This window comes from Acomys minous (genome assembly GCF_964271855.1).
Source record: "Acomys minous genome assembly, chromosome: 3".
NCBI classification, from domain to species: domain Eukaryota; kingdom Metazoa; phylum Chordata; class Mammalia; order Rodentia; family Muridae; genus Acomys; species Acomys minous.
In genome coordinates, this window is record NC_140485.1 from 42,736,604 (window position 1) to 42,748,042 (window position 11,439).

Consider the following 11,439-nt stretch of genomic DNA (forward strand, 5'->3'; position numbering starts at 1 on the left):
ATACATGTTTCATTTGAAATACCCACAGAGATCAGAAAATTAGTAAGGACTGTGGTAATCTTTCAAGGAAAGGAAGTACACAAGGAGAGAGAGAGAGGAAATGGAATGATGAAGCAGGAAGGATTAACAGGCTGGGGATGGGAAGGCAGGGCAGAGTAGGAAATATAGGACAAAACTAAAGATCTTCTGAAAAAGCAGCACCTTCCCACATCAATCACTAATTAAGAAAATGCCCCCACAGACTTCCCTACAGCTAGATCTTATGGAGGCAGTTTCTCAATTGAGGTTCCAGACAGATGACTCTAACTTGTGTTCAGTTGACATAAAAATTAGCCAGCACAAACTCCACAACCAAAAGCAATTTGAGAAAGAGTTTATTTAATTTTACAGTTTGTAGTCCATGGAATTCAAGACAGGACATGATGCCAGGAAGCTGGAAGCAGGCACTGAGACAGAGGCCATAAAGCAGTGCTGTTTACTTGCTTACTGGCTTGCTCTCTCTAGCTTGCTCAGATTCTTATACCATCCCCTCAGTGAGCTGCACCCTCTCACATCAATCAGGAAAATACGTTCAGACTTGCCTACAGGCCAGTCTCAATTAGGATGTTTTATTCCCAAATGACCCTAACTTGTCAAGTGAACATGAGAAGTAGCCAACACACTTGCTAAAGCCAGTGCCTTTTATAACTCTTTAGGCTCTTTCTCTTTTTTTTAATTATCAGAGTTGAGCTGTGGAGATGGCTCAGTGGGTAGAGGTGCCAGCCACATACTTGGTGAGCGGAGCCTGATCCCCAGAACCCATGTAAAAAAAGGAAGAAGAGAACCAATTCTACAAATCTATTTTTTTTTCCTTCATAAAAAAGAGGCTGTTTGAAGCATTCTATTTACACCCTTAGGATGGGCTCACCCTCCTCATACGCAGCTCTTCTAGTGCTTCGAGCAAACTTGTTCTGAAATCCAAGAGCTGAATAGAAGCCATTGTCTCTGAAGAACTCGGGAGAGTGAAGGCAGATGAAGGTGATCTGGTGTTGAAACCGTCCTCCATGTTATATTTATTTTATTTCCTGCAATTCAAAAAAGTTTTAGCTAAAATAAATAAATAAGTAAATAAAATCACTCATCTGTGTTTTTCTTTAAAAAATAGTTACCACAAAAACATTACCCCACCTTCTCCCAGTTCATCACTAAATAATAATGTTGCTATTCTTCATACTCCAATAGTCATAAGACACTCAGCAGCAATGGTTCTATTCCATTTCTCATGGCTTGAGTTTTTTCTGGTACCTGAGTGTCCTTTAGGACTACACTTTCAGCTGGGTGGTGGCCCATACCTCTAATCCCAGCACTCAGAAGGCAAAGGCAGGCGGATCCCTGTGAGTTCAAGGCCAGCCTGGTCTACAAAGTGAGTCCAGGACAGCCAAGGCTACACAGAGAAGCCAAACAAACAAACTATAAAGACTGTATTTCCTGCCTCTATACATCAAACTTGTGATGGCTGAGTTCCTAATAGTGCAGGCAAGGCCTGAACCTTCACCAGAAGCTTAATGCCAAGATAGATACACATTCTCTTTCTAAACTTTGCTTTCACACAAAACTCCTTTTCAAAGATAGTGTTCATACTAATTAAAAGCAATAAAAACTTTAAACTCATTAAAATTAAAGAGGTCTTTGGTAACTGCCTCTTATTTAAAACACAGGTACTTAACTATCTCAACCTATGAAGTCAGGTAATAAAAAACTTTCATTTTCAACTTTTTAATTTGAAACAATTACAGGTACAAAAGCAGCTGCAAAGAAAAGTAAAGGGAAGTCCTATGTACTATCTACTCAGTCATCTCCATCATAACCATATCATATAACAACAATATAATATTTAGAATATAGCCAGGCGTGGTAGTACACACCTTTAACCCCAGCACTCAGGAGGCAGAGGCAGGTGGATCGCTGTGAGTTCAAGGCCAGCCTGCTCTACAAAGTGAGTCTAGGACAGCCAAGGCTACAAAGAAACCCTGTCTCGAAAAGCCAAAAAAAAATTTTTTTAGTGTATATCTGATATTGGTACAATCCACTCACCTTGTTTAAAATCTTACCTGTGACACACAAATTTATTTGAGTAGATACATACTTCTGTACACATTTATTGGTACTACGATCATAATCAAAATGCAGAATCCTACCATTATCAATACAATCTCTTTGTTGCCACATTTCCTTTACTGAGTCTTAACTTCTAGCAAATGGTTATCTTTTTGTTTTGTTTTGTTTTTGTTTTTGAGACAGGATTTCTCTGTTTAGCCTTGGCTGACCTGGTACTCTGTAGACGAGGCTGGGCTTGAACTCACAGAAATCCTCCAGACTCCGAAGTGTTGGGATTAAAAGTGTGCACCACCACACCCAGCATTAATAGCTATCTTAATTTCAGATACATCTGTTAAGTGAAAGAAACGTCAACCTATTAATACAATTTTAAATGCTTCCACATTGGTAATGTCCTGAAGAACCTTGAAGAAGCACATAAAAGTTCCTCCAATTATCCTGGAATACTCAAAGAATCTTCACACATAGTTTTTCCAGGACAATAAACAGCACACAAGGTTAACCAGTAACATAAAGATATAAAGATATATGGCACTGTAAGAACCAGCAGACAAGAAAAGCGGTATGTGCTGAAATTTTTGGCATTATCATGTTAAGGAAACTACATTTACTATGTTTAAAGAAAGAAAGCCAAAAAAAAGCCAAAAAAATTTTTTAAATAAAATAAAATAAAGAAAGAAAGCCAGTCTTGAAATTATCAACAAAACAGCACATTGTTGTTGCTAAGACAGGGTCTCCACTGTTCTGTGCTGGCCTCATTCTTTCAATACTCCTAACTCAGCCTCTCAAATGCCTGGATTATATACATGTGCTACTACAGATTTTCTTTTTAATTCATTGAAATCTCTAAAGATTCTCTAAAATATACAATGAAAAAACAGATAATTGATGTTTTGGAGAAGACTGGGTACAGCTAGAAAAACAACTTAGAAGAATAGAAAAGAGACCCTGTGAAGTACAGAGAGTGCACGGAGGAATAATGAATGCACAGTACAGCAAAGCAGGTTAAGGGACAACGGAAGCAAAGCAGAGAGTTGTTATGCAGTAAGGAGAAAGAAAGTGAACAGGATAGCATGTTAACAGATAGTAGCTGAGAAATTCCTGGACCCAAAGGAGCTACAAGTCAAGAATCAAGTGAATTCCACAATAAGTAGCTAAAAAGAAATCTACATTCATAGTTATTACATGAAGTAACCCAAACTAAGTTGAAAAATAATCTTAAAATCAACCAGAGAAAAGAAGATTGATAATACTTTCATAGAAGCCTCACTTACAGTGATCCTGTGTTCTAGCTTGCTTTCTGTTGCTGTGATAAATACCATGACCAAAAGCAACATGGGGAGGAGAGTTTGTCTCAGTTTACAGGATACAGTCTATCACAGAAGAAAACCAAAGCAGGAACTCAAGGCAGGAGCCTGGAGGCAGGAACTAAGGCAGAGACCATGAAGTAATGATCTAACTGGCTTATGTCCTCTGTCTTGTTCATGCACCGTCCTTCCCTGTGCAGCCTGCCTAGGGGTGGCACACAGTACACCAGGCCCTCCCTGACCCAATCAACAATCAAGAAAATTCCCCACAGATATGTCCACAGGCCTACCCAATACAGGCAGTTCCTCATCTGAGGGTCCAAGTGTGTCAAGTTGACAACCAAGGACAGCTATCACATCATGCTACTCATGACACAAATATAGGTGCTACCTAAAAGAAGCCCTGTCTCAAAAAAAAAAAAAAAAGCGAGTCCAGGACAACTAAGGCTACTCAGAGAAACCCTATCTCATAAACAAAACAAAACAAAACAAAAAAGGAGGAGGAGCAGGAAGAGGAGGAAGGAAGAAGAGAAACAAGATTCAGATGGCAAAAATAAAGGATGACTGAGGGAACGTTGCTGATGCCATCTGCTGCCTGGTCCTGCTGCCTACCTAAATAGAGGCTGTGAAGAAGTGACGAGGTAAAGAGCCTCTTCTTCCCTGACAGCCCTAAACACTTGAGCACCCATGACCGAGGAGCCAGACTAGCGTCCTTCAGGCTTACAACTTCAGGTCTGAGAGCCAAAGGCCTGCTACACCACAGTTTGGAAGCCAGTAAGTTACTGTTCTAGATACTCAGCTAGAAGTTTATTGCGCTGGCCTTTAACCACCAGTGTCCCTGACACTTGGCAGCTGTTGTCATCACCAGCTTCCAGGAGCAGTTAGCAGCAACAGCAGATAGTGACTGCAGTACTACAGCCCCTAGGAAAGCCGGGGTGTCGGGACCCTCAGCTACTACAATGGAACTATCTTAGCTCTCCTGCCTACATTGTCACGACTATTGGCCTTTGACAGCAGCCAGTGCTAGAGCTCTCAGGCTTTGGGTTTTAGGACCTTTGACCTTTAAAGCTTGGTACTTCCCTGGAAATCTTCTAGCAACTGGAACCTACAGACTCTGGTATCTGTCCTGGCTGTTCCTCGCTGTTTCTTCCCTGCTGCTCTATGGAACTCTCCTGCTATGCTCTAGCCACTACTGTTACTGCCTTGCCACCACCACCCCTGCTGCCATCAATACCCCTGCAACCACACTACCACCATTACCCATGATGCCTTTGCCCACAGCTACCTATCTTCTGCCACTGTCTCCTTGTTACCAACTAGGCTGCTCTACTAATGATAAAGATTAAAAGGAGACAAGATTACTTGAGAAAATCTTTTAAATGGACCTAATATACACTACCAAGAGGCAGCATTAGAGGGCAGTAACCGGAAGGCTTGAAAAGGAAGCCAAAGAATCTGCTTATGTAGCCAGCAAGAGGATGTGTGGTAAGGGAGTTTTGCACCAGTCACTCCAAAGCCCTTCATGCAAATAGGTTGTGTTTGCCCCCATTATAGGTCTTCTGCTGGGTCACCATGGAAAGCACTCTTGCACTGGCCTGGATAAAGAGGCACTGAGGTTGGCAAAGGAAAAATGCCTGGCACAAGCTAACGAACAGTTTAGTGCCTTCTGGAGCCATATATAGGGTAGCTTACTGAACATATCCATAGTGTTCAAAGTACCTGCCATGAGGGAAATCTGATAGCCGCTGAAAAGGAGCTGCTTTGCTGACTATCCTCCAGTCAAGGCAGAGAAGCACCATACCAAAGAATGGCCCAACAACTATAAACTAAAATCAAACTTCAACATCCTAGCTGGTTAATGGAAAAATAAATATTAAAATGGGTATTTATAATAAAGGCTTATCATTAGCATTAATAGTACCATAACATAAAAAAATAGTAGCATAACATTATTGAACACTGCTCTGCTCTGAGGTAATACCACGGGAAGAGCTGTATCATTTTACTCATCACATTACTACCAAAAAGAATGTTAGCAACAAATGAGGTATTATAGGTAAATGGGACAATTCCTCAAGGCAGATAAACTTCCCAACAGACTCAAGACAAAAATCCACACAAACTTTTCATAAGTAAGGAGACTGAATTAGTGACCAGGAAAATTCTCATGAAAGAAAAAGCACAGGACCAGATTGTTTACTGGTAAATTTTACCAAAAAAATTTAAAGAATAAATAACAACAATTAATCCTTCATAAAACTTTTCAAAGAAAAATAGAGAAGGAAACACTACTAATTCATTTTACAAAGCCAATATTATCCTCATGCTGAAAAAAGACCAATTATTTCGCAAGGAAGTAAAGCCGTAAATCAACAGTTCTCAATAAAATACTACCAAGTAGCACATCATGCATGGCCAAGTAGCCTTTCTCCTAGGAATACAGTATTGGTTTGATATGTTGAAAAAAATCATTCAGTGTAATAAACCATATTGCTGGGATAAAGAAAAATAATAAACAATATGATCATCTTAACAAAAGCAAGAAAAGTATTTGACAAAGTCCAATACCTCTGCATGGTAAAATTCTCAACTAGCTATGAATAGGCAAAAAATTTCACGTAACAGAGGGAATCTATGAAAAGTTCACCACTGACAGCATATGATCTGAATCTGAAATGCTACCTACAGGCTCTTGTGCTGGAAAACCTAGTTCCCAGCTGTGGTACTGATTGGATGAATTTGGGGACCCTTTAGGACGCAAAGCCAAGCTGCAGTATGAGGGTCATTGTGGGATGGGTCTTGAGGACCATAGCCCAACCGTGCTTTCTGTCAGTGCCATGTAAAAATAAGCACCTGCAGCAAGCTCCTGCCACCACACATGGAGAATAGCTGCTAGGTCTTCCCCATCATGATGGGCAAAGTCTTCTCACACCAAAAACCAAAATAAATTCCTCCTCCCTTCAGTTGTTTCTTATCAGATATTTGGCCATAGTAATAATAAAAGAAATTAATAAAATACTGAATTGTAAAAGGCTGAGAATTTTCCCTCTAAGAAAATGAACAAGAACATCTGCTTTTGCAAGCTGGCCTCATCAAATTTTAAAATGTTTGTACTTTTAAAAATATTTCTGGAGCTGGGCATGGTGGCGCACGCCTTTAATCCTAGCACTTGGGAGGCAGAGGCAGGTGGAGCTCTGTGAGTTCGAGGCCAGTCTGGTCTACAAAGCAAGTCCAAGATAGTCAAGGTTTCACAAGAAACCTTGTCTCGGAAAAAAAAAAAAATGCTGGACGGTGGTGGCACATGCCTTTAATCCCAGCACTCTGGGGGCAGAGACAGGCGGATCACTGTGAGTTTGAGGCCAGCCTGGTCTACAAAGTGAGTCCAGGACAGTCAAGGCTATACAAAGAGACCCTGTCTCAAAAAACAAAAACAAAAAAAAAAAATTATTGCTGGGTGTGGTGGCGCACACCTTCAATCCCAGCACTTGGGAGGCAGAGGCAGGCAGATTGCTGTGAGTTCGAGGCCAGCCTGGTCTACAAAGTAAGTCCAGGACAGCCAAGGCTACACAGAGGAACCCTGTCTCAAAAAACAAAATATATATTTGCAATATTTATATATAAATATGTATCAATAAAATTAAGATAATTTACAAAGTGAGAAAATATTTGCAAAGTATATATTTGAAAAAATATTATTCTGAATATATATTAGCTTCCTGTGATTAAACAATAAAAGCACAAAACAGCCAAAGGATTAAAATAAGATTTTCTTCCATAATTTCCTCTTGCTCCTAAACTTACCAGTACTTGTTAATGTCTATCTGTCTTGGGGGGATGGGGGGAAAGTGTAGCCAGTAACAACATGAAATACATTTACTACCGTTGTTCATTAAGATGATAAAAATCAAGCAGGCGCAGTGGTACATGCCTGTAATCCCAGCACTCAGAAGCAGAGGCAGGTGGATCTCTGTGAGTTCGAGGAAGGCCAGCCTGCTCTACAAGTAGGTCCATGAAAGCCAAGGCTATACACAAAAACCCTGTCTCAAACTGCGCCCCCCCCTAAATTATAAGTATCAAAACCACAAAGAGATACTATTTCAGATGTATTAAGATGGAATAATAAAAAAGAGCCCAATATCAGAGTGCTTACCTAGCATGTGTGAGGCCCTAGGTTCAACCAAAAAAACCCTCCCCCAATGCTTATGTGAGACACACACACACAAAGATAGATAGATATTAACAAGTACTGGCAAAACTAGGGACTAAGAGAACTCAGAATCACTTATGTTGCTTGTGGGAATATAAAATCATTGAGCCACTCTGAAAAATAGTTTGGAAGTTCTTCAAAAGGTTAAACATGGAGTTATCACATGACATAGGCATAAGTCCAGTAAAAATGAAAGTATGTATCAAAAAAAATTGTGCATGAGTGTTCACTGCATTAGTCATAATAAGTCACCAAAAAGTCAATAAGTCACAATAAAAAATTAAAACAATCAATGTAAATCAACTGATAAATGGGTAAACAAAATAACAAAATGCAGCTTATCTATATAGTGGACCAGTATTACTATAAAAAAAGAAGAAAATATTGGCACTTGCTATAAGATGGATGATCCTAAACAACACTATGCTCAGTAAAAAAAGCCAAACACAAAAGGCCATTGTCATTTGACTGTTTGCATGAAGAATCTGAAATTGGTTAATCTATGGCACAAGGAGAAACAGGGAATGAGTGAGAGCAACACCATTTCTCTCTGGAACTTGACAGTGGTGATGGTGGTTGTGCAACTTTAAGAATTTACTACAAAACTACTTAGGTGTGTGTGTGTGTGTGTGTGTGTGTGTGTGTGTGTGTGTGTTTTGGTTTGGTTTTGAGGTTTTGTTTCGTTTGGTTTTTGGAGACAGGGTTTCTCTGTATAGTCTTAGCTGTTCTGAACTCATAGACCAGGCTGATCTCGAACTCACAGAGATCTGCCTGCCTGCCTCTGAGTGCTAGGACTACAGGCATAGGCTACCACACCCAGCTGAGCTATATGTTTTTAACATGTGAATTTCATGGAGTCACAAATCTGTTTCAAGAAAAGTATGAGATATGTACTCAATTATAAGTGGATATTAGCTGTTAAATAAAGGATAATCACACTCCAATACACAGGGCCAGAGAAGGTAGATAGAGGAGAGGTTGGGGACAGGGGACAGGGGACAGGGGACAGGGGACATGCATGGATTTCCCTGGGATGAGGAAACAGAACAGGTTTTGTGAGGGCAGGAAGGATCAGGAAGTGGATGCACAGACAAAAGAGAGAATGGGGGAGAGACTGAAATAGGTGGGCATTCTAAGAGGCAATGTGGAAACTTGGTGCAGTGGGAACTTACTGAAACCGAGGGTAACCCTAGAAGTAACTTCTAGTGATGGAGGTTATGGAGCCTGATCCGGCCATTTTCTGTAAGCAGGCAAGGCTTCTAGTGAGGGGACTGAGACACCAACCCAACCACAAAACCTGCCCACAACCTGTCCTGCCTGCAAGATGTGGAAGGGCTGTGGTGGCTGAGAGTCTGTGGGAGTGGCCAACCAATGACTGGTCTAACTTGAGGCCCAAGCCACAAGAGGGAGCCCATGCCCAACACTGCCTAGATAGCCAGGATCTGGAAGCTGGATGGCTCAGAGACCTAGGGTAGAACCAAACAGGAGTCAATTAAATGAATCCGGGTGAAATTCTGCTATATTCAGAGATCCGTGCCTAGCCCAATCATAATCAGAGAGGCTTCCTCCAGGAACTGATGGGAGCAGACAGGAGCAGACACAGAGACCCACAGCCAAACATTTGGCAGAGCTCTGGGAACCCCCACTGAAGTACAGAAGGATTGTAGGAGCCAGAGAGGTTGAAGAAACCAGAGCACAGCCCACAGAATCAACTAAGCAGGGCTCATAGGGACTCACAGAAACTAAAGACGTAACCAGAAGCCTGTGTGGGTCTACATTAGGCTGAGCTAGTTGATTAGCTTGGGGTCTTTGTTGGACTCCTAAGAGTGGAAGTAGAGGTATCTGATTCTTTTGCCTGCTTGTAGGACCCTCTTCCTCATAGTGAGTTGCCTGGTTCAGCCTTGTTAGGAGGAACCGGTTACGCCTGGTTTTACTGTATCTTATTATGCCATGTTCAATTGATATCACTGGGTGCCCTGCCCTTTTATGAAGGGAAAGGAAGGAGCAGTGCAGCTGAGGGATTTCTCCAGAAACCTTACCCTTGCCCACAGTAAATCACACCAACCTCTCCATTTTCTAAGTTCTTTTATTGCTTAAATTCAACACTACAGTTTAAAGATTCACCAGGTGTTTTATGTATTATTAAACTTCCTCACTCCTGGGTGTTTCTTAAAGATAAACACTATGTTCCTCTTTCATTCACTCTTCCACACAATAGTTACAGGTACAAGCAAGTACTCAGTAAACTACTAGTGACAACAGTTGACACATGCTGTGCACCTGTGATAAAGTAATTTCATCAGTATTTTCCTTTGATCCTGTATTTCTTTGCTGGAATTTGTAGTGCATTTCTTCCTCCATGTTATGATGAAAACAATCACTGAGAGGAAAGGAGATGTCTCACTGGCTAAAAATACTTGCCATGTCCTAAGTTACAATTCCTAAATCCACTTTGAAAAAAGCAAGACACAGCAGTGCATATCTGTAATCCCAGTACTCCTATAGTGAAATGGGAGGCCAGCATAGGAGAATCAGCCAGAAGCTTACAGGCCAGCTCGTCTGGAGTACTCATACAGCAGCAGGAAGAGCAACCTCTTGGATTTCTCAATCCTACCTCAACAAAACGGAAGATAAGAGCTGATTCCCAAAAGTTGTCCTCTGGCCTCCTTCCACACATGCACCACGGCACACTCATGGCCACCCAAACACATCATAGACGTGTGTGTGTGTGTGTGTGTGTGTGTGTGTGTGTGTGTGTGTGTATTGCTATTTATTTTTAAACCACTGATGTTAGACTAGACTAGTAAAAGTAACTATTTTATCAATTGGGTAATGGAAGGAAAAATCTCTCTCTCTCTCTCTCTCTCTCTCTCTCTCTCTCTCTCTCTCTCTCTCTCTCAGAAAGGGGGGAAGGTTGGGACAGGGTTTCTCTGTGTAGCCTTGAATGTCCTGAAGACTTTACTCTGTAGACCAGGCTGGCCTCCAAGTCACAGAGATCCACCTGCCTTTGCCTCCCCAAGTGCTGGGATTACAGATATGTGCCACAGTGCCTGGCTTCTTTGGTCTTTTTAATCTGACAATAAACTTCAACTTTAAAACAGAAAAAGATAGCCTCAGATCTTTTTAAATGACTATTTCTGGCTTAATACATATTTTAACTGGATTAACAAGCACAACCAGATAATTATGAAGACAATATTTTTTTAAACCTGTAACTATGTTTGACTTTGTTTTCTATATTGTAGAGACTTTCAACGTAACAGTTATTTGTTACTGCTACTTTTGTTTTGTTGCAACAGGGTCTCACTATATAGTCCAAGATGGTATACGGAAGTCACTACATAATCTAGGACAGAACCCACTACACAGCCCAGACTCGCCTCAAATTCATGATCCTCTTGCCTTTCCCTCCCAAGTGTTAAGATCACAACTGTGCATCGTTATGCCTTGAAATGCTATAAATATTATCCACATTTAACAGAAAGGTATATTTCCTTTAATAGATCATATCTACTACTTATATTCCAGCATTACACAAAAACACTAAGTTATAGCATGAAGTAAGCAGAGGCAGATAGATCTCTATGAGTTCAAAGCCAGCAGCCAAAATTACACAATTAGACCCTGTCTAAAACATAAAAACAAACAAACAAACAAAAAACCTAGAGTGATGATTTAAGAGGCCTACTACATTTTCTTTTCTGATTTTTATTACTATAAAGGGCTTTATTTTTTCCATCAAAATATTCCTCGTCTTGATGCTGAATCAATATCATAATGTTACTCATTTATCAAAAATACACTTAAATTACATCTGTGTGAATTGGT

At 40.6% G+C, this 11,439-nt stretch overlaps 1 protein-coding gene across 3 annotated transcripts in view; it reads right to left on the bottom strand.

Moving 5' to 3' along the window:
- The window catches only part of CCDC73 (coiled-coil domain containing 73), a 120,191-nt gene that overhangs the window by 93,625 nt on the left and 15,127 nt on the right, over positions 1-11,439 (bottom strand). For all 3 annotated transcript variants that reach the window (XM_084775592.1, XM_084775593.1, XM_084775591.1), the window contains exon 2: positions 908-1,064. In XM_084775592.1, the coding sequence (XP_084631718.1) occupies positions 908-1,045 (138 nt within the window). In that variant the 5' untranslated portion in view covers positions 1,046-1,064. The remainder of the gene's footprint in view (positions 1-907; positions 1,065-11,439) is intronic.